The following is a 23,689-nucleotide window of genomic DNA, read 5'->3' as shown; positions in this document are numbered from 1 at the left end:
TGTTTCACTTTCACAGACACTTTTGGCCATGGCTGTGTGGTGTTTCACCCCACAGACACTTTTGGCCATGGCTGTGTGGTGTTTCACCCACAGACACTTTTGGCCATGGCTGTGTGGTGTTTCACCCCACAGACACTTTTGGCCATGGGTGTGTGGTGTTTCACCCACAGACACTTTTGGCCATGGGTGTGTGTGGTGTTTCACCCCACAGACACTTTTGGCCATGGGTGTGTGGTGTTTCACCCACAGACACTTTTGGCCATGGCTGTGTGGTGTTTCACCCCACAGACACTTTTGGCTGGCTGGGTGTGTGGTGTTTCACCCCACAGACACTTTTGGCCATGGCTGTGTGGTGTTCCACCCACAGACACTTTCGGCCATGGGTGTGTGGTGTTTCACCCCACAGACACTTTTGGCCATGGGTGTGTGGTGTTTCACCCCACAGACACTTTTGGCCATGGCTGTGTGGTGTTTCACCCACAGACACTTTTGGCCATGGCTGTGTGGTGTTTCACCCCACAGACACTTTTGGCCATGGGTGTGTGGTGTTTCACCCCACAGACACTTTTGGCCATGGCTGTGTGGTGTTTCACTTCCACAGACACTTTCGGCCATGGGTGTGTGGTGTTTCACTCCAGGGACGCTTTTGGCCATGGCTGTGTGGTGTTTCACTCCAGGGACGCTTTTGGCCATGGCTGTGTGGTGTTTCACCCAGAGACACTTTTGGCCATGGCTGTGTGATGTTTCACACCACAGACACTTTTGGCTGGCTGGGTGTGTGGTGTGTCACCCACAGACACTTTTGGCCATGGCTGTGTGGTGTTTCACCCCACAGACACTTTTGGCCATGGCTGTGTGGTGTTTCACCCCACAGACACTTTTAGCCATGGCTGTGTGCTGTTTCACCCCACAGACACTTTTGGCCATGGCTGTGTGGTGTTTCACTTCCACAGACACTTTCGGCCATGGGTGTGTGGTGTTTCACTCCAGGGACGCTTTTGGCCATGGCTGTGTGGTGTTTCACTCCAGGGACGCTTTTGGCCATGGCTGTGTGGTGTTTCACCCAGAGACACTTTTGGCCATGGCTGTGTGATGTTTCACACCACAGACACTTTTGGCCATGGCTGTGTGGTGTTTCACCCCACAGACACTTTTGGCCATGGCTGTGTGGTGTTTCACCCCACAGACACTTTTAGCCATGGCTGTGTGCTGTTTCACCCCACAGACACTTTTAGCCATGGCTGTGTGGTGTTTCACCCCACAGACACTTTTGGCCATGGCTGTGTGGTGTTTCACCCCAGGGACACTTTTGGCCATGGCTGTGTGGTGTTTCACCCACAGACACTTTTGGCCATGGGTGTGTGGTGTTTCCCCCAGAGACACTTTTGGCCATGGCTGTGTGGTGTTTCACCCCACAGACACTTTTGGCCATGGCTGTGTGGTGTTTCACCCCACAGACACTTTTAGCCATGGCTGTGTGCTGTTTCACCCCACAGACACTTTTAGCCATGGCTGTGTGGTGTTTCACTTCCACAGACACTTTTGGCCATGGCTGTGTGGTGTTTCACCCCACAGACACTTTTGGCCATGGCTGTGTGGTGTTTCACCCACAGACACTTTGGGCCATGGCTGTGTGGTGTTTCACCCACAGACACTTTTGGCCATGGCTGTGTGGTGTTTCACCCCACAGACACTTTTGGCCATGGCTGTGTGGTGTTTCACTTCCACAGACACTTTTGTCTTTCTGGGTGTGTGGTGTTTCACCCCACAGACACTTTTGGCCATGGCTGTGTGGTGTTTCACCCCACAGACACTTTTGGCCATGGCTGTGTGGTGTTTCACCCCACAGACACTTTTGGCCATGGCTGTGTGGTGTTTCACTTCCACAGACACTTTTGGCCATGGCTGTGTGGTGTTTCACCCCACAGACACTTTCGGCCATGGGTGTGTGGTTTTTCACCCACAGACACTTTTGGCCATGGCTTTGTGGTGTTTCACTTCCACAGACACTTTTGGCCATGGCTGTGTGGTGCTTCACCCCACAGACACTTTTGGCCATGGCTGTGTGGTGTTTCACCCACAGACACTTTTGGCCATGGCTGTGTGGTGTTTCACCCCACAGACACTTTTGGCCATGGCTGTGTGGTGTTTCACCCACAGACACTTTTGGCCATGGCTGTGTGGTGTTTCACCCCACAGACACTTTTGGCCATGGGTGTGTGGTGTTTCACCCACAGACACTTTTGGCCATGGGTGTGTGTGGTGTTTCACCCCACAGACACTTTTGGCCATGGGTGTGTGGTGTTTCACCCACAGACACTTTTGGCCATGGGTGTGTGGTGTTTCACCCACAGACACTTTTGGCCATGGCTGTGTGGTGTTTCACCCCACAGACACTTTTGGTCATGGGTGTGTGGTGTTTCACCCCACAGACACTTTTGGCCATGGCTGTGTGGTGTTTCACCCCACAGACACTTTTGGCCATGGCTGTGTCGTGTTTCACTCCAGGGACACTTTTAGCCATGGCTGTGTGATGTTTCACCCCACAGACACTTTTGGCCATGGCTATGTGGTGTTCCACCCACAGACACTTTTGGCCATGGCTGTGTGATGTTTCACCCACAGGCACTTTTGGCCATGGCTATGTGGTGTTTCACCCACAGACACTTTTGGCCGTGGGTGTGTGTGGTGTTTCACCCCACAGACACTTTTGGCCATGGGTGTGTGGAGTTTCACCCCAGAGACACTTTTGGCCATGGGTGTGTGGTGTTTCACTTCCACAGAAACTTTTGGCTGGCTGGGTGTGTGGTGTTTCACCCACAGACACTTTTGGCCATGGGTGTGTGGTGTTTCACCCCACAGACACTTTTGGCCATGGCTGTGTGGTGTTTCACCCCACAGACACTTTTGGCCATGGCTGTGTGGTGTTTCACCCCACAGACACTTTTGGCCATGGCTGTGTGGTGTTTCACCCCACAGACACTTTTGGCCATGGCTATGTGGTGTTTCACCCACAGACACTTTTGGCCATGGCTGTGTGGTGTTTCACCCCACAGACACTTTTGGCGGGCTGGGTGTGTGGTGTGTCACCCACAGACACTTTTGGCCATGGGTGTGTGGTGGTTCACCCACAGACACTCTTGGCCATGACTGTGTGGTGTTTCACCCCACAGACACTTTTGGCCATGGCTGTGTGGTGTTTCACCCCACAGACACTTTTGGCCATGGCTGTGTGGTGTTTCCCCCAGAGACACTTTTGGCCATGGCTGTGTGGTGTGTCACCCACAGACGCTTTTTGCCATGGCTGTGTGGTGTTTCACCCCACAGACACTTTTGGCCATGGCTGTGTGGTGTTTCACCCCACAGACACTTTTGGCCATGGGTGTGTGGTGTTTCACCCACAGACACTTTTGGCCGTGGGTGTGTGTGGTGTTTCACCCCACAGACACTTTTGGCCATGGCTGTGTGGTGTTTCACTCCAGGGACACTTTTGGCCATGGCTGTGTGGTGTTTCACCCACAGACACTTTTGGCCATGGCTGTGTGGTGTTTCACCCCAGGGACACTTTTGGCCATGGCTGTGTGGTGTTTCACCCACAGACACTTTTGGCCATGGGTGTGTGGTGTTTCCCCCAGAGACACTTTTGGCCATGGCTGTGTGGTGTTTCACCCCACAGACACTTTTGGCCATGGCTGTGTGGTGTTTCACCCCACAGACACTTTTGGCTGGCTGGGTGCTCCAGCTGGGCACGTGGGGACAAGTCCATGCGTGCAGGAGCTCTGGTGGCTGCGGGATGGAGCTTCCCCCCATAGCAGGGGCTGCTCCTCAGGTTTCCCTCTGTGGAGAAGCTTTAAGGCAATAGGGAACGAGAGGAGTCGGTTCTGATGGAGGGTTTCTATCCAGAGCTTTGTTCTGTCCCTCAGGCCTCTGAACCCAGCCTCAGCTCCAACAGAACTCTCAAACCGCGTGGTTGCTGGCTCTTTAAACCCTGGGGAGAGGGGCAGGGAAGGGGTAGGGAGCCGCCAGCCAGGTACAGGTGGGGAGGTCTCAAGGGACAAAGGACACCTGGATGGCCCAATGCACCCAGGGGTGGAGGGCATCCTTTGAATTTGCCAATCACTCAATGCCCTTCTGGAATTCCAGGACTGACAGACAGTGCTGGGAGGGGTCAGGGAGGGGAAAGGAGAGGGGACTTACACACCTGGGAGGAAATCTTCAGGGGAGGGACTCAGGTTTCTTAGGTAAACCCTGAAATCACACTATGAATATGCAACAGGCTATTGTTTTTAAGGGTTAATCCTCTGTTAACGTGTGTCCTTTTTCAGGCTTATTTTTCCCAGAAAAGGTACCCGGACTGTCCGTAACTCTTTGTTTTTATTGTCTCATATTGTCCTAATCCAAATTGTCCAAATTTTTATTACTTTAATTGTATTACTATTTGTATAACCATTTTATTACTATTAAACTTTTAAAACTTTAAAAACAAGTGATTGGAGTTTTTCACAGGGGCTATTAGAAACAAGCTCCTCATGAAAAATTTCATAGAAAGATAACTTAGACTAATACTTATTAAATGCTGATAAAACCCCACATTTTAATAATATACTTGTTTCATTTTTCTTCAGGTATATGTTGATATTCCAGGAGCTGTGGATTTGTTCCTTAACTTACCACTTGTCATTGGTACCATTCCTCTACATCCATTTGGTAGCAGAACATCAAGCGTAAGCAGCCAGGGTAGCATGAGCATGAACTGGCTTGGTCTGACTCTGCCTGAAAGACTAGAAGGTAGCATGATAATACAAATTCCAATCAATTCGCTACTCTCTTGATTTTTGTCTGCTTTATTCATTGTAGTCTTGTTAACAGAGTCAAATTACATGCTTTTATAATAAAGCCCGCAGGAGATCCGTTGTGGATGTTTTCTTGCCACCTGCTTGTTCTGTGAAGAGCAAGAGATTTTTTTTTTTCCCTCTCCACCTTTCTGTCTCTAGGACAGGCAGTGAAATCTAGCTTCTTTGGAAAGTGGCAGAAATAAAAGCACAGGATACCATTGTATCTGTGCATAACTTCATTGCTTCCACTTCCAGTATCCCAATTTCATCTTTGGTTATAAGGCATTGCAACCCATAATAGCAGTTTCTGGGCTTTCTCATCAGCCTTAGTAGCCAAGGCTTTGTGAAAAGATAATATTCTTTTCTATGGGAGATTTCTTATGGCCAAAGAAAGAATTATGTATTTCCTTCCTTCTCTTTTTGCATATCTAATATCTTGCTTTTTTTTAAGTACAAATCCCAGACCTGGAGACTTCTGGAGTACAGAAGACTGCAGTGTTCTGTCATTTCTACCTGTACAGAGAATAAATTATCTTTGGTCTGATTTAAATTTTAGGGGGATAATTCAGCCACAATAAGCAGTGGTCAGTCTGTCTTTGAACATAAACTTAATATCAGAATAGAACAAAATAGTCTCCCTTTTTTGTTTAACAATTTTTAAGTCATTGTTTATCTGCTGGTGAATCAGTGGTTGAAGATTAATATTTATCATGTTGTATATTTTGTCATGCTTAAGAACTTGTTGTTTGAACTGTATGTACCTTCTCCCTCCAGCACCTCCTAACTATGCAGAAGTGGTCACAGAGGAAAACAGACAGTCTGGCCTTGCACCTGTAGCTGCTTTTGATGATTTTCAGAGAGCACTGCAAGGACCATTATTTGCATACATCCAGGAGTTTCGTTTTCTGCCTCCTCCCCTATATTCGGAAGTAGGTATATCTGTCAGACTATAATGATTTATATATTGTTTGTGGCTGATTTTTTTTTTTTTTTGTCTGATGGAATAAGTTTACAAACCTGTTTCTCCTTCCTAAAATTGGAAGAAACCATTAAAATGATAAACATGGAATAAGCTGGTTTTGAGGAGGATTTTTGTTTGTTTGCAAGATGCAGATGAATTGCATCATGGGTTTTCCACGCCTGTTTTACAGCATGGGTTACCCTTTTTATAATTTTTTTTTTTTTTATGTGACCTCTGCAACCTTAGATTTAAAAGGTGCTCTATGAGGTGCCTTGGCTTCTCCATCATGCTATGTCGTGGAGCTGCTGACCGGGGAGGTAATTCTTCTTGGCAGCACTCTTTCCTAGTCTAATACTTTCTGGAAATTTTCAAAGTGTTGTTTGCTGTTTTAGAGACACAATTTTTAAAAATTTGTGTATTAAAAATAAGGTTTCAACTCTTTCACCTCTGCCGCTTCTTAACATTTTATAGCAACCACTTATCTGTTTTGCCTGTACGTGTGTTTAAATTCTGTGAACGTAGGCCTTTCAGAAGTTTCATGTAGAAAAGCGATGTATTGGTATTAATTTATGACTTAAGTTTTCTGAAGTAAACAGTTCTTCAACACTTTTGTCCTTCACAGAACTAAAAATGCAGCCACCAAATAACCATGAATGAGATGCAAATTCCAAAACTTTTCATGTTGTTTTTTTTTTTCTTTTTCAAGAAAAATAACTGATGTAGGACAAATGGGAAAAAAAAAGTGTCCTCTGGCCAAATTCGGTCTAAATTGATCCACTTAAGGAAAATAGCATTATGTAGCATGACATCCCCCCCCCGGCTTGAAATGCAAAAACAAAGGGCTATATGACGTTAACTGATTCAATATCTAAAAGATGCAATGTACATGTAAACTATTCTTACATCTATTTTTTGAGACCTAAGTTAGCAGGCTTGTACCCTTTATTTCTCCTGTAGAGAGGAAGAAGAGGCAAAGTTTAGAACACATGAACTTTTTGAAACATCCCATAGGATATTTGAGTATTAACTACTTTAAATTAAAAGTAGAATGATTTTTTTATTGATAAATTTCTGTCATTTCAAGAAAAACTTCTTTGCTTCTCTCAAGTAAATATTTCCTAAATTATGTTTCCAGTGGTATGTGTCAAGTCATCTTTTTTGTATAAATCAGATAATTCAAAAGACTTCTGTGTGAGTAAAGGAGAAAAAAATTTTTATAGCAGTTATTCATGCTTATCCTTAAATTGCCATCAACCTGTAGTTTAAAGTCTTCCACTGGATCTAATATTTCTATTACTGTTTATCCAAAGTTTTGTTTAACTAGAAGTTTTTCAGTTATTTCAATAACACCTGAACTGGAAATGCCACATATCATTATAATTGTCTTAAACTTGTGAATTTTGATTTTTATTCCTAACAATTGATGCTGAAATGCACTGAGTTGTCGTGGCTTTTATTTTTGGTTTGGTGGGGTTTTTTTTGTTGTTGTTTTGTTCTGGGTTTATTTGGTCAATTGTTTGGTTGCTTGGAGTTTTTTTTTTTTGTTGTTGTTGTTGTTTTGGGGTTTTTTCTTTTTCTTTTGGTTAGATTGATCCAAACCCAGATCAGCCCACAGATGAGATACCGTCTTGCCCCTCTCGTTGAAGGAATCCATAAAAAGCTGACTTGACTTGGGTTTTGAATCACACCTTCTGTGTTGAAGATCAAGGTGTCATAGTGGAGACTTGCTTTTAAAGGAAATGGTATTGCTCTTGCCTGTATGGTAAATAAATGAAAAGAACCTGTGATCATGCTTTTGACACCTACAGCGCATTATAGGACTGCTCCACATGCTTGAAAACTTGCGTCCCCTTCCACTAAATAGTGGCAAATACTAGGAGCAGCCTTATTAGCATGCAGTCAGGTGTTTCAAAACACTCAAACCATGTTGTAATGTTGTAAGAGAGGAATGGCTGCTTTCTATGATTCTATGAAAATTTGCACATGCTTATTACTTATGTTATACAGTTAAGTGTCACTACAACGTATTCTCATTTGTGATGGACTGTTGTTACCAACCCCTCCCCAATTGTTTGTGATCTGCAGAACAAGGAACAAAAGACAGCTTTACCAAAAAAAAAAAAAAAAAAAAATTATGAAGGCTGACAAATGCCCTGTTCTTTTAATTTGATGTAGCCTGGACTTTGCCTGCATATGCACATGCTCATAATTGTTCTTGTAGGCTGATCATGTATCACCTCTGCAGCTTGGATCCTATTGTGGATTTATTTACAAGCATTACATGCCTTCAAAGTCAATCCTTGCTGTATGTTTTGCAGCCAACTGTAGTAGACAAGCATCAGATTGGTGGGGGAAGAGAGAACAGAAGGAAACTAATGAGAAGTAATCAAGATTGTATACCTTCTTGATTTTTTAAAATAATTTGTTGCCTTTGTGCTTTTATTGCAAAGCAGTGTTTTGTTACAGACTGCCTAAAGATCACTAAATCTCAGGTGAATTCATCAGTTGCCAAACTATTAGAATAATATTTGTTTTATGTTGCACTCTTATTTATATTTGTGGTTTGGTTTTGTTCTTTGAGGGGGATTTTGAACAGAGACATGCGCAAAACTTACAAAGTGAAAGCAGCACCAGCAGACACTAGCAAAGTGTGAAAAGAAAGAGTGAAAAGGGGATAATCATATGCTGTCCAGGGTTCACAGGCAGCATTAATCTTAACTTTAGGGATGGGAAGGAGAGGGTTTATTGGTTGGTTTGTGTTTGGTTTTGTTTAAATAATATGTAGTTCCCTAATCATCAAAAATTATATATAAAATGAGTCTCCAGTAGAAAGTGTATTTCAGATTGCAAGAAAAAAATTGAACTATGGCAAGTAAGCAGCAGCTCAGTTTGCCCATTTGGTATTATCTTCAGGGTTTATGATACTCTGTCACAGAATCATAGAACACCAGATTGGAAGGGAGCTCAAGGACTATCTGGTCCAACCTTTCTTGGCAAAATCATGGTCTAGACAAGATGCCCTAGTACACCTAAAAAGTGTCCAGTGTTGGGGAATCTGCCACTTCCCTGGGGAGATTATTCCAATGGCTAATTGTTCTCATTGTGAAAAATTGTTCTCTTGTGTCCAATTGGAATCTCATGAAGAGTAACTTGTACCTATTACCCCTTGTCTTTTCCATGTGACTCCTTGTAAAAAGGAAGTCTCCATCTTCTTTGTAGCCACCCTTTAAATACTGGAACATGGTGATAAGGTCTCCCCTAAGCCTTCTTTTCTCAAGGCTGAACAAACTCAGTTTTCTCAGCCTTTCTTCACATGGCACCTTCCCAGTCCTTGAATCATCTTTGTGGCCATTCTCTGGACCCTCTCCAGCCTGCCCACATCTTCTTTTGTATATCAGGGACCAAAAGTGAACACAGTATTCCAAGTGTGGCCTGACAAGGCACTGAGTAGAGTGGGAGAATGACTTCTTTATCTCTGCTGGTGGTACCCTTGTTGATGCAACCCAGCATCCTGTTGGCTCTCTGCCACAGCAGCTCACTTTTCACTCGTATTCAGCTTGTTGTCCACCAGGATCCCTAGGGCCCTTTCCACAGAACATCTCCCCATTGGGATAGATCCTAGCCTATGCTGCATTCCTGGATGATGTTTTCCCAGGTGCAAGATGTTTGTCTTTGTTGATCATAAGGTTCTTGTTAGCCCACTCTTCCAGCCTATCCACGTCTTCCTGCAGGGTGGATCTTTCTTCCAAAGCGTCCGCTTCCCCATTCGGCTTGGTATCATCAGCACACTTCATCGGGGTACACTTGATTCCATCATCCAGATTACTTATGAAGATATTAAACAGCATTGGGGCCCAATATTGATCCCTGGGGGACCCCACTTGTGACAGATTTCCAGTTTGAAAAGGAGCTATTTACCACTACCTTCTAGGTGTGGCCTGTCAGCCAGTTCCCCACCCACTGCGCAGACCACTTGTCTAGACCATAACACATTAGTCTCTGTAGGAGTAGGCTGTGGGAAACAGCATCGAAAGCCTTGGAGAAATCCATGTAGACATTGTCCACTGCTTGCCCCACATAACCAAGCCAGTTAGTCATAGAAGGTGATCAGGTTTGTTAAGCATAATTTGCCCTTGGTGAGTCCATGCTGGCTTTTCCCAAACCCATGCTTCATTTGACTTCTGATAGCCCCAAGGAAGATTTGTTCAATAACTTTCCCAGAGACTGAATAAGACTGATGGACCTATAATCTCCATGATCCTCTTTTAATCCTTTCTTGTAGATGGGGGTGGTATTAGCCTTCTTCCAATCTCCTGGGCAGTCCCCCGATCTCTGTGAGTTCTCAAAGGTTATTGAGAGCAAGCAGCCTTGCAATGATGTCAGCCAACTCTCTTAACACTCTTGGATGGACAGTGTTAGGGTCCATCAATTTGTTGGGGTCAAGCTCCTGTAACAGTTTACATGCCAACTCTTTCTTCATTGACACTAGGTCTATGTTTGCATCAACCTGGATTTTTGTTCCCAAGGCCTGGGGCCCAACAGTACTGGGTGAAGAAGACAGAGGAAAAGAAAGTGTTGAGAACCTCTAGCCTTTTCAGCATTGTTGGTGACTAATTCATCTCTCCTGTTTAACATCAGGTCCATATTTTCCTTCTGTTTCTTACTGTTTACATACACAAAGTACTCTTTCTTCGGATTTTTGACATCTCTGGACAATTTCAATTTGGGCTGAACTTCTGCTTTTTTAACTGCTTCTCTGCATGCCCTGGCAGTGTCTTTGTAGTATTCAATAGCTATTTGTCTGCTTTTCCATCTCTGGTATGTGTCTCTTGGTTTTGAGCAGACTCGGAGGCTTGCAGTTAAGCTGGGGGTCTCTTGCTCTGCCTATTTCTTTTACCTTTCAAGGCGATTAATTGCTTTTGTGCTTCCAGGAAAGCATTCTTGGAAAAACTCCCAGCCCTCACTAGCACCTTTATCCTCTGTGGAAGTTTCCCATAGAATCCCTCCCAACTGAGCTCTGAGCAAGCTGAAGTTTGCTCTTCTAAAAACTAAAACCTTTGTCTTAATACTAACCTTTAGCGTGCTCAGCTGGCTCTCCAATTCCACAATATTGTGATCACTGCAGCCAAGGTTATCACTAACAGATATTACAAAGCAGATTTTCTTGGTTTGTGAGAAGCAAGTCCAGCAGTGCCTCATTTCTGTTTGGCACATCTAACATTTGTATGAGGAAGCAGTCCTCTAAGTATTCCAGGAGCTTGATGGCTGATATATGAGCTGCTGTATTGTTCTTCCAACAAATGTCTGGGCAGTTGAAGTCATCCATGAGAACCAGGTTCTGTTGACCTGAAGCTTGTTTAAGTGACCCAAATATTGCTCCATTTGCCTTATCATCTTGGTTTGGAGGTTGGTAGACTAAAACTATTATAAAACTGAGCCAGAGTATCAGTGTTACCAATCATACTCAAATTAGTTTGCTGAGAATTGCTCTGATTGCTCCTGGGCTAGTCCTGAGAGCTTTAAAACAAACAATTTATAACAAAAAATTTCCATTTTAGGGCCAGTTCTCTTCAACATCTTCATAAACGACTTGGATGCAGGACTTGAAGGTGTACTAAATTTGCTGACGATAATAAAATGGGAAGAGCTGTTGACTTCCTCAAAGGCAGAGAGGCCCTGCAGAGAGACCTTGACAAATGAGAGGGCTGGGCAATCATCAACCATATGAAGTTCAACAAAGGCAAGTGCCAGATTCTGCATCTGGGATGGGGCAACCCTGGATGTATGGGCAGACTGGGGAACAAGAGACTGGAGAGCAGCCCTGTAGAAAGGGACCTGGGGGTCCTGGTCAATGCCAAGTTAAATATGAGTCAGCAGTGTACCCTGGCAGCCAGGAGGTCCAACTGTGTCCTGGGGTGCATCAGGCACAGCATCGCCAACCAGTTAAGGGAGGTGCTTGTCCCGCTTTGCTCTGCACTGGTGTGGTCTCACCTCGAGTCCTGGGGGCAGTTTTGGGTGCCACAGTATAAGAAGGATATAAATCTATTAGAGAATATCCAAAGGAGGGCTACAAAGATAGTGAAAGGTCTAGAGAGGAAGCTGTATGAGGAGTGGCTGAGGTCACTTGGTTTGTTCAGCCTGGAGAAGAGACTGAAGGGAGACCTCATTGCAGTCTACAGCTTCCTCATGAGGGCAAGTGGAGGGGCAGGCACTGATACTGATCTCTTCTCTCTGGTGACCACTAACAGGACCCGAGGAAATGGCCTGAAGTATCGGGGGAGGTTTAGGTTGGATATTAGGAAAAGATTCTTCACCCAGAGGGTGGTTGGGCACTGAAACAGGCTTCCCAGAGAAGTGGTCACAGCACCAAGCCTGACAGATCTCAAGAAGTGTTTGGATGATGCTCTCAGGCACAGGGTGGGATTCTTGGGACTGTTCTGTGCAGGGCCAGGAGTTGGACTTCGATGATCCTTGTGAGTCCCTTCCAACTCAAGATATTCTATGATTCTATGAAGCAAACAAAAAATCCAACGGCTTTAATCATACATTCATCTAGAATGCGAAAACTTATATAGAAAAAGCACTGACTCCTTGAACATATTCTAAAGAAGAAATGAATGATGGAGCTATTAGATCTGTTCAGTGTTTTTATGCTAGAGATTTGTAAATGTAAGTTTTCTTTTCAGAAATCATGTAAAAAAAAATAGAACCAATCACCAACAACAAAAAACCCTACCCAAAGCTAAAAACCAACAACAAAAACTATTGTCTCAGACATGTCTGATGTTGACTATTTAAAAACTAATTCATCATGTGAATCCTTGTGCAATGAAACAGCTCAGAAGGGAGGAGAGGGGAGGGAAAGCTGATGTTTCTGTATTGTGCTCATTCTTACAAAGTTATGCCTTATTTTTAAGGCTTCATAAATATAATAAAATAGGCTTTTCCAAAAGTGGCCTTTATGAGAACATGAAAGATATTTTATGTTCCAAAAATGATGACAGGGTGATTAAATGAGAATCATATCTTAAGTGATTCAGTTCAAATGTTTGGACTTTGATAAGCAAGAATTGGAAATTGGGTGATGTATTATGCTGCCATTTTTGTGACTGTCCTTTCCTTCAATCCTTTCTAACCAGACAAAATTTTACAAGTTAAAATTGTTGGCATAAAAGGGCATTTGATGATTTAACTTTTTTTTCTTTTTTGTTAACAGACTAGGGAACAATTATTGATATACGTAGCATTGAAGCACTTATCCCAGTATATTGGAAAAACTATATATGAAGCAAAATTGACAAATGTTGTCATAATTTATGTTGCATCACAGGCTGTGATCAGAGTGAAAAATTCTAAAACCTTATCAAATAAAGCTTTCCCACTTAAACTTTTTTATTAGTTGTTCAGAGGCATTATAGGTTCGTAGTTGTAGCCTAATATTTGATACAGAATCTTGATCTGAATTAGGAAAAAGTAAAATCCAAGCATTAGAGAAACAAAGTGCAATATTCAATGTTTGCTTTATAGATTCTATTCCATGGCTGGGTTTTGGTTGGGGTTTTCTGTTTGGTTGTTTTTGGTTGTGTTTCTTTTTTAAATTAACTTTTGGTGCTGAATATGTCCTTATGGACTTTGTTTTAGGAGAACTATGTAGAAAACAATTAAATTTTTTCTATTGTTCTTCCTTGTGAAAAAGAAACTTTAAAATTTTGTTTAAATGCTTTAATTGTAATCTGTAAGATTGTTTGTGATTTAAACATTGAATATATGTCTTTGTTTAAGATAACAGCCATAGGGATCAAATTGCTATCAGAAATGCATATGCTATGTATCAACTACATTGGGAAAAACTATTTCTGGAGCTACACCACTGATTAGTACAAGAGCTGAGTTTCAGCACCTTCAGTTCCTTTGCCTTGTTTATATCAATGGTTTCTTAGGGCTAGGTTTCAGCTGGGAAGCTCTAATACAATCTCCTAAACTTAGAAAATACCAATAACTTACAGGATATTAATGTTTTTTTCAGGACACTGCTTAAAAATTACTGTAACTCGTGACCTCTGATCAAGTTGTTTAGTGCTTTCCAGTACATATGGTGGGGGCAGGGGCTGCACATTTTTGTAGGGGTGGGAGGAAACTGGGGAAGGGGAATTACTTTAAAAGCCAGATAACTCAGTGATTTGCAGTTGGGATCTGAAGGTTGGTTTGTTGAACTGGGGTCAACAAGGTGTGTCTTGCTGTTTACTTAGACGTCTAATGTTACCAGATGTTGAAAATCACTATCTGTGATTTGTGTTTTGGTCAGTAGAGCTTTGCAAAATATTAAAACAGCTCCTCAACATTCCAGAAATGAAGCACTGCCATAGCATCTTGTTTCTGTATACTGCACACAGCTGAACCTCTGAAAGAACGGACTATCATCATTGCTTGGTATCAAAGTGTCTTTTGACCTAAGGCAAGGTTCACTAGGCTAGCAGCTGGGACTCAGGAGTCCAGTAAATGCTGTTCCTGACTGTTGGTGTTGAAGGTACCGAAGACCGCTAAATTATCATGGTATTGTTACAGGAGGTTTTATGGTATATGCTACTAACATAGATAACCCAAACATTGGATCTAACTCCTTGTATAATGCAAACAGTAGACTTCCTAAATATGTGAATTATTGTATCAAATAAAGCATGTTTATTTAATTTTGAATTTGCAATTGCCAAGTAGGGAGAATCCAGAAAGATCTTTTTGGTGCCCAACGTGAGGCTCGAGGGCACATAAACAAAAAGGGAATAACAGTTCTTGAGTAATCTAATTTTTTGTGTGGCTATACAAACCTCATTAAGCGACACCATGTGGTCCAGCTTACCCTGGTTTGGGTGACACGTGATCGTGGCTGTATTTCTCCCTTTTGCAGGCCCTTATCTAAACATGGGTCCTATAACCAAGGCTACTGTGGCTATTATCCGGTTTGTCTTATGGGTGAATAAGGTGAGGAATCAATGGATGTTTAACTTCCTCTGGAAGGCAGGCACATGGATTCACAGCTATCACACCTTAACTATGTGTTTTTGGGGTTACTTTAATAATGGCACCTGCTGTAAGGAAATGACACTGGGGGAAGTCTTCTCCCAACCCTTTAATCACCTCTTTGGGTCCACCCCACCAGTTTTTGAAGGGTTCAGATCCAATCTAAACATTAATGATATCATACAGTGGCTGGTGTTGCTGATAGGCCTGTTCTATTTAGCATTTAGAGAGAGCGAGAGACTAACCTGGATAACTACCCTGACACCTACATCAGAACCTAACACGCCACCAGAGTCCAGGGATGCTGTTGCCCCAGAGCCTACTCCTACCCCACAGCCCACCCCAGATGTGAACTACCCAGATTGGGTGGGGGGGTCTGGTGAAGGAGATGCACCAGATGCTGAAGGAGTACACTTCCCCAGCTGGTGAGAAGCCCTCCCCCTGCCTTGAAGAGGGAGAGTCTAATGGTGCAGCAGTGGAACCCACAGATGTTACAACTGTCCCAGTTCCAGCAGAACTGCAAAGGCAGTCACAGCCAGCAGCAGTTGCCCCTGTAGAAACAAGGAGATCTAAGATGAAATCAGAGCACCCAGATAAGGGAGGGCCCTCACAACCCACAGGGGAGCCAGAGGTTGCAATCATCACCGAGTCCCTGACTTACAAAAGTCTCCGTAATCTACACAAAGACATTGTACGACGGGGACGTGAGGCTTATACAACCTGGCTACTTCGGGTCTGGGACCTTATGGGTACAGGCGTGCAACTGGATGGTGGTGAGGCAAGGAATCTGGGACCCTTAACTCAGGACTCCGGTATCAATCAGATTTTTGTAAGGGAGCCAGGGTCCCTTTCCCTCTGGGAGCGGCTTTTAATAAGTGTCAGAGAGAGGTTTGTCCAAAGGGAAAGAATGCAGGAGTCGCACCATAGAATGTACTGGAAGACCCTCTGAGGGGGGAGGAAGGGATCCAACAGCTGAGGGAAGTGGCAGTATTGGAGGTACTCTTTGGGAGGGATGGACAGCATGATAATGACCCCGACCAGGTCAGGTGCACAGGGCAGATGCTGTGGAGTCTGGCAAATCTGGGGCCATCTCAATACACCACTTTCATTGCAACGATCAATGCTGATACCAACCGAGAGACAGTGGGTTCTGTGGCAAACAAGCTTAGAAATTATGAAAGTATGATCAATGGCCCCATGCAAGCTCATGTCTCTGCTGTGGTCCAAGAACTCAGAGAGGAGATGAGGGAGATGAGGGAGGCAGTGAGAAGGAACAATTCCCATATTGCACCAGTGCGAGTCACAGGCCCCAGAGTTAGAGCCCAACATTTCCCACCTAGAGAGAGAGGGTACACCCCACGGGCTGACTTGTGGTTCTTTCTGAGGGACCATGGGGAAGACATGGGAAAGTGGGATGGAAAACCCACTTCAGTCCTGGCAGCAAGGGTGCGTCAACTCAAGGAGGGAAACACTAACCGAGAGAACTCCAGTAAAGTGAAGGTAGCCTCAACCTCCCATGACCGAGCTGCTGAGTATGATCCGTCAGATCCCCTTGAGGGTACCTCTACCATGTATGCCCAGGGAAGAAATAATAACCAGGGTTAGGGGGGCCCTGCCTCTAGCCAGGGAGAGGCACGGGAAAATCGGATTTTCTGGACGGTATGGATCCGATGGCCTGGTACATCAGAACCACAAAGGTACGATGCTTTAGTGGATACTGGTGCACAGTGTACCCTGATACCATCGGGACACGTGGGGGCCGAACCTGTTTCCATTGCCGGGGTGACGGGGGGATCACAGCAATTGACCCTTTTGGAAGCTGAGATGAGCCTGACTGGGAAAGACTGGAAGAAACATCCTATTGTGACTGGCCCAGAGGCCCCATGTATTCTAGGCATAGACTTCCTCCGGAATGGCTATTACAAAGACCCAAAGGGACTCAGGAGGGCTTTTGGAATAGCTGCTGTAGAGGCAGAGAACATTAAGCAGTTGAACACCTTGCCTGGACTATCAGAAAACCCATCTACAGTAGGAGTCCTGAGGGTGGAAGAGCAACGAGTGCCAATCGCCACCTCGACTGTGCACCGCCGGCAGTACCGAACAAATCGAGATGCCGTAAACCCAAACAACAAAATGATCCGTGAGTTGGAGAGCCAAGGGGTGGTCAGCAAAACCCATTCACCCTTTAACAGCCCCATCTGGCCTGTGTGCAAGTCTGACAGAAAATGGAGATTGACTGTGGACTATCATGGCTTGAATGAAGTGACTCCACCACTGAGCGCTGCTGTGCCAGACATGCTGGAACTCCAGTACGAGCTGGAGTCCAAGGCAGCAAAGTGGTATGCCACCATTGACATTGCTAAGGCGTTTTTCTCCATTCCTCTGGCAGCAGAGTGCAGGCCTCAGTTTGCTTTCACCTGGAGGGGAGTGCAGTATACCTGGAACTGATTGCCCCAGGGGTGGAGGCACAGTCCCACCATCTGCCATGGACTGATCCAGGCTGCACTGGAAAAGGGTGAGGCTCCAGAACACCTACAGTATATTGATGACATCATTGTGTGGGGGAACACAGCAGTGGAAGTATTTGAGAAAGGAAAGAAAATCAGCCAGATTCTGCTAGAAGCCGGTTGTGCCATCAAAAAGAGCAAAGTCAAGGGACCTGCCCGAGAGATCCAGTTTCTGGGAGTGAAGTGGCAAGATGGACGGCGTCAGATTCCCACTGAGGTCATCAACAAGATCACAGCAATGTCTCCACCATCCAGCAAGAAGGAAACACAAGCTTTCCTAGGTGCCATAGGCTTTTGGAGAATGCACATTCCTGAGTACAGTCAGATTGTGAGCCCTCTCTACCTGGTCACCCGCAAGAAGAACGAGTTTCACTGGGGCCCTGAGCAGCAACAAGCTTTTGCCCAGATCAAGCAGGAGATCGCTCATGCAGTTGCCCTTGGCCCAGTCAGGATGGGACCAGAGGTGAAGAACGTACTCTACTCTGCAGCCAGGAACAATGGCTTGTCCTGAAGCCTTTGGCAGAAGATGCCTGGAGAGACTCGAGGCTGGCCACTGGGATTTTAGAGTCGAAGCTACAGAGGCTCTGAAGGCAACTACACTCCCACAGAAAAGGAAATCTTGGCTGCCTACGAAGGAGTTCAAGCTGCCTCAGAGGTGATTGGCACGGAAGCACAACTCCTCCTGGCACCCCGACTACCAGTGCTGGGGTGGATGTTCAAAGGAAAGGCTCCCACCACCCACCATGCCACTGATGCTACATGGAGTAAATGGATTGCCCTCATCACACAGCGCACCCGTATTGGAAACCTGAATCGCCCTGGGATTTTAGAGATAATTACAAACTGGCCGGAAGGTGAAGATTTTGGTCTTTCTGATGAAGAGGAACAAGAGCAAGTAACACGTGCCGAAGAAGCTCCACCGTACAACCAACTCCCAGCAGAGGAAACACGCTACGCTCTTTTCACTGACGGTTCCTGTCGCATCGTAGGGTTGAACCGGAAGTGGAAAGCAGCCGTATGGAGCCCCACACGACAGGTTGCTCAGGCTATCGAAGGAGAAGGTGGATCAAGTCAACTTGCTGAAATCAAAGCTGTTCAGCTAGCCCTGGACATTGCTGAGAGAGAGAAATGGCCAAAGCTCTATCTTTATACTGATTCGTGGATGGCAGCCAATGCTCTGTGGGGCTGGCTGGAAAGGTGGAAAAAGGCCAACCGGCAGCGTAAGGGAAAACCAATCTGGGCTGCTGATGAATGGAAAGAAATTGCCGCTCGGTTGGAGAACCTACCTGTGAAAGTCCGCCACGTAGATGCCCACATCCCCAAGAGCCGGGCTAATGAGGAACATCGAAACAACGAACAGGTAGATCAGGCAGCAAAAATAGAGGTGTCGAAGATAGACTTAGATTGGCAACATAAGGGAGAGTTGTTCCTAGCTCGATGGGCCCACGATGCCTCAGGTCATCAAGGTAGAGATGCCACCTATAGGTGGGCACGAGACCGAGGAGTAGATTTAACCAAAGACAGTATTTCTCAGGTTATCCATGACTGTGAAACGTGTGCTGCCATCAAGCACGCCAAGAGAGTGAAGCCCCTGTGGTATGGTGGGCGGTGGTCCAAGTACAAGTATGGGGAGGCCTGGCAGATTGACTACATCACACTGCCCCAGACACGCCAAGGCAAGCGCTACGTGCTGACCATGGTGGAAGCCACCACGGGATGGTTGGAGACCCACCCTGTGCCTCACGCCACTGCCCGGAACACCATCCTGGGCCTGGAAAAGCAAGTGCTTTGGAGACATGGAACCCCTGAGAGAATTGAGTCGGACAATGGGACCCATTTCAAGAACGGCCTTATCAACACCTGGGCCAGGGAACATGGTATTGAATGGATATACCATATCCCCTACCATGCACCAGCTGCAGGGAAAGTTGAACGGTGCAATGGACTACTCAAGACTACCCTGAAGGCACTTGGTGGGGGGACATTTAGAAATTGGGAGATGAACTTAGCAAAGGCCACCTGGATGGTCAACACCAGAGGGTCTATCAATCGAGCTGGTCCTGCCCAGTCTGAACCCCTGCACACTGTAGATGGAGATAAAGTCCCTGTTGTACACATGAAAGGTATTTTAGGAAAGACTGTTTGGATTACTCCCACCTCAGGCAAAGACAAACCCATCCGTGGGATTGTTTTTGCTCAAGGACCTGGTTACACTTGGTGGGTAATGCAGAAAGATGGAGAAAGCCGTTGTGTACCACAGGGAAACCTAGTCTTAAGTGAGAACTGTGTGTAAGGATTCATTGTGATGCAGATGGAAATAGAATAAGGGGTGGATAATGTTCTGGATTGCAAGGCAGGATGTATTCTATTACCATCCGTATGGCAGTTGTCTAGGTGTTAAGTGGGCAATTTCCCCTTATCTCTCTCCCTGAGAGATCACAATCACTCCTCCCTCAGCAGGGGGCATCCCGTGATAAGAGGCTATTGAATGTCACTGCATGGCTGATAAGAACTGTAACATCCCATTGTGAGATGCTCCGCCCAGAGGGAGGAGCCGAGCACTGCTATCCAGATATAATCAGGAGATTCTGACACACCAGCACAGCTTCTCCACTGGATTCACCAGAGGAACAGCAGCTGCTTCTACTTCCACGGATCTGCAGAGGAAGAATCACCCTTTTTCTACAGGACCTCCTGCTCCAACAGAACCACACCTGACACCTCAGGAGGACTGCAGCCACTTTTCCAATTGGACTGCTGCCAGCACCCTGACCAACAGGGTGTCAGGTTGAGTTCTGACTCTGTCAGTGTTGTTCTAGTATATTGCATTGTTTTATTTTATTCTTTTATTTTTTTCTCCCCTATTAAAGAACTGTTATTTCCTGCTCCCATATTTTTTGCCTGAGAGCCCCTTAATTTAAAATTCATAGCAATTTGGAGGGGTGGGGAGGGTTTGCATTCTCCATTTCAGGGGAGGCTCCTGCCTTCTTTAGCAGGCACCTGTCTTATCCAAACCAAGACAGATCTTTTAGGGTTTTTTTTTTCCCTTTAATACCACTGTGAAGCATTTGTGCTTGAGTTTTGATTGAAACCAACAGGAAATGTAAAAAGTAAAGTCTCTCATTATGATTATAGACTCACAACTCCTTTATACCTGAGTGACAATAATTAGAATAGTTTTTCTAATAAGAGCACAACCCTTTTTAATAACTAAAGTTTCTAATGCTATATGGCAATGTCAGAATTTAAATTATCAGTGTCATTTAAGGGACAGACACTGAGCATTTTTGCAACATTTTCTTAAAATTACAATTTTAGACCACAATCACTGCTCATTATTTTTTTCTGCCTTTAGGTTTATTGCTAGTGATGCCTTAAAGACCTAGGAATAACACACTTTCAAGACAGTATTAGTATAGGAGGTAATATAAAGGCTGGTCTTTATTGGAGGGCTTCAGGGGCAGATATGGAAAAATGCCCAACCCACATGGGGTGAATACAGTTTTATAAACTTGGCAGATTAGCATAATTGACAAGAATCCTTAATTAGAAGCACAAGTGGTGAGGTAATTTCCCCCTTTTGGTTCCACCTCTTCTATAGCCCCCCTTTAGATAGGAACTAAACTTTGTTTATGAAAATGTGTCTTGAAGAGCTGGTTTCAGCCTTGGCTCCCAGGAAGAACCAAGATAGGATAAGGGCCTTGGACCCCCAGCTTGGAGTCTCTGGAATGTGTTTTGTCTTTCTGCCTATCAGGGTAGGGAAAAGTACTGGAGTGAGCTAGGAACTATATAACTATACAACAATAGCCTACAGAGCTATGAAAAAAAATATATATATAGGAATTGTAAAAGCAAAAATCATTCTGGCAACACTAGCATTAATAAAAAATTGAAAATTAACCAGTTTTATTCTTTGAGATATGGGGAGTTCATTTAAAAAAAACCCAAATGTTTTGTATTTCTGAATATTAAAATACCTGTGCATGCATACAAATCTGTGTTATACCAGGATTTAAAACTAATGACTCTTTTACATCAGCTATCCATAAAAAAATATAAAAGAATGATGAATCATGAAACTCCAATATCTAAAAGTTATTAGGCAACATTGCAAAACTGATCAATTTTTTTCCAGTTATCTAGTTAAAATAACACTTATTGATCCCTTTTTATATTTAAGCATTTCATGTTTTAGGAAAATCAGCCAGTAATTTACCATAAACTGCAGCTACCTTATTTTTTTGCAGGACAGCAGCACTCACAAAAGTTCAGCTACAGAATCAAAGAACATTCTTCAGAACAGATAGACTAAGCTTGTCTTTTGTCCAGTAATGAACTTTCTACAGGGACACTTCTTTACTAATGTGAATGCTGCTGCTTTGAACCAAATCCTGTGAAACAAATTATATGGCTATATGCAACTGCAAAGAGTCAAGCGTCCAATGTGATTTTTCAGTAGGCTTCTGTTACAAGATGACAGCTGTTCCTAGGAATATTGATATGACTGGAGAGTCCAGCCTGACTCAGTCTAGTCACAGACTCCACATTCCATGAATTTTGAGCAGAATCTTCTTCAGAGGCTCTCAGAACTTTAGGAGATGCCAAGGACTTATACTTGCATGACAGTTAAGAAGGATTTTTTTTTTCTAGTGAAAGCAATGTACAAAGACATGTCATCAGGTGTGTTTCAAGTGCCTTCTGAATGATATTCTTGAAATAGGAAAAAAGTAATCTATTTGTTCCCTAAGTAATCATTCACACTCCCTGTCAGCTGCAGCTTGCTCTTTTTAGAGCTACGTCTCCATATCTCCTGACCTAGTGGTAGCTTCTGAATAAAGGCTAGATGATGTTGTGGCATACCAGTTGAATAGTGTACCTTTAATCCAGTTCATAACATGAAATATTTGGAATTTAGAAGGACATTGTATTTTTAGTTTGTTTCAAGCACCTTGCTATAAATGTTTGTCACATTTGGATGAAAGACAATAACTTAAAACAGGGAAGGGGAGAGCATGCAATTTTTAAGGGGGTAGAAATATACAATCACAAAAAACCAAACCAACCCCAAACTCATATCCAGGAACTGATACTGAATTGCAAAACCAGGTATTAAGCATTGTTTGCCTCTTTGGCAGTAGAGTCTGATCCTTTATACAAGAAAAACAAAACTATAAGATGGTGAATCACCACACGTGACAGCACTGAGGCCTGCCATGAAATCCCTCTACAGATTCCCACTAAGGACAACAGAGGGAATTATTAAGTGAAAGATGATTCCCCTCTTGTTCCTGTGCATCAGGCTATTCTAAAGTATGCCTTTGACATGCCTGCTCTTCAACAAATGTTGTGAATGGGAGAAGTCAGAACCTGTTAGCTGTTCATTGATTCAATAAATGTTCTGTCTAAAATGATTTTATGAGTGAGATGTCATTCAATCTTTCTCAAAAGAGATATGGCACTTGTTTTCAACTGAATAAAATGGGAAAACATAAGAAGAAGGAAAAATCACTACAAAATCTAATATTAGTTTATCTGAAAGGTCATGCCATTATCTAAATATAAACAATCCCTTAGTGTCATCAAATTGCCTAGAATCCAAATTAAGTTTCCCACTAGAGCTGGTCATAATAATGTTCAAGGCAAGTTTGTCATGCTTGTCCATCAGTGAGCAAACAGAATGTAATAGATTTTTCCATGTTTCATTCAGCTCTGAAGATATAAACCATTTACTGGTGTGGTGGGTTTGGTGTTGGCTAATCACTAATATACTTACTTTTTGTAGTGAGATAGGATTAGGAGAAAGGCAAAGTAGGCTTAAAACTTTTAAGGAGTATAAAGAAGATTTTATTAAAGTAACTCGAGGGAAAAAAGTAGTAAGAATCAAAACAAACCTTCTAGAACACTTTCCCCTACAACTTTTTCTTTCTCACTGACAATGTAAAGAAATTACACTAAAGATTTCTAGTCAGTTTACTACTTCTAAAATAGTCTTTTTTTAGTTTATTGAGTGAGATAAGTCTTTTTTGTTAAGGTTATGGAGATTTCTCCACAAGAGGAAAAATAGTTTTTTTGTGCTTCTCAATTTTGTTACAAGTAGCAGCCGCTCGGGGAACTCTGCTATTGTGAAATCTTTCCCATTTCTACAAGCCTTCTTATAGCTTGTTGATGGGCTATGTTGACTTATGGGGTATTGTTTTAAAGATGAGTTGTTTAAAGGTAAAAGTTTTCATTATGTATTTCTAAAATCATCTTCATCTCTGGGAACAGAGATTTTTTTTTCTTCTTCTGGAAGCACAGGACTACTCTTCTCTCTCTCTCTCTGTTTAAACTTCTCATGGGATCGCAGCTCTTTTAACATCTGCTTATTT

At 43.8% G+C, this 23,689-nt stretch overlaps 1 protein-coding gene across 4 annotated transcripts in view; it reads left to right on the top strand.

The window, feature by feature from the left end:
* The window catches only part of LOC132341435 (arrestin domain-containing protein 3-like), a 70,918-nt gene extending 48,186 nt beyond the window's left edge, over positions 1–22,732 (top strand). The window contains exons 6-9 of one of the 4 annotated variants that reach the window (XR_009490208.1): positions 4,626–4,788; positions 5,610–5,764; positions 7,384–7,538; positions 11,355–14,486. Coding sequence is in view for 3 of the 4 variants with exons in the window: in XM_059873015.1 (XP_059728998.1) it covers positions 18,034–19,614 (1,581 nt within the window). In the remaining variant the exon portion in view is untranslated. Of the gene's footprint in view, positions 1–4,625; positions 4,789–5,609; positions 5,765–5,827 lie in introns of those variants that run through there. The other 3 variants (XM_059873017.1, XM_059873016.1, XM_059873015.1) reach the window with 3 other exon arrangements.
* Positions 22,733–23,689: the final 957 nt, after the last annotated feature.

This window comes from Haemorhous mexicanus, chromosome W, assembly GCF_027477595.1.
Source record: "Haemorhous mexicanus isolate bHaeMex1 chromosome W, bHaeMex1.pri, whole genome shotgun sequence".
Lineage (NCBI taxonomy): Eukaryota > Metazoa > Chordata > Aves > Passeriformes > Fringillidae > Haemorhous > Haemorhous mexicanus.
Note: the sequence above shows the minus strand (reverse complement) of the source record. Positions and strands in the feature narration are given on the sequence as shown.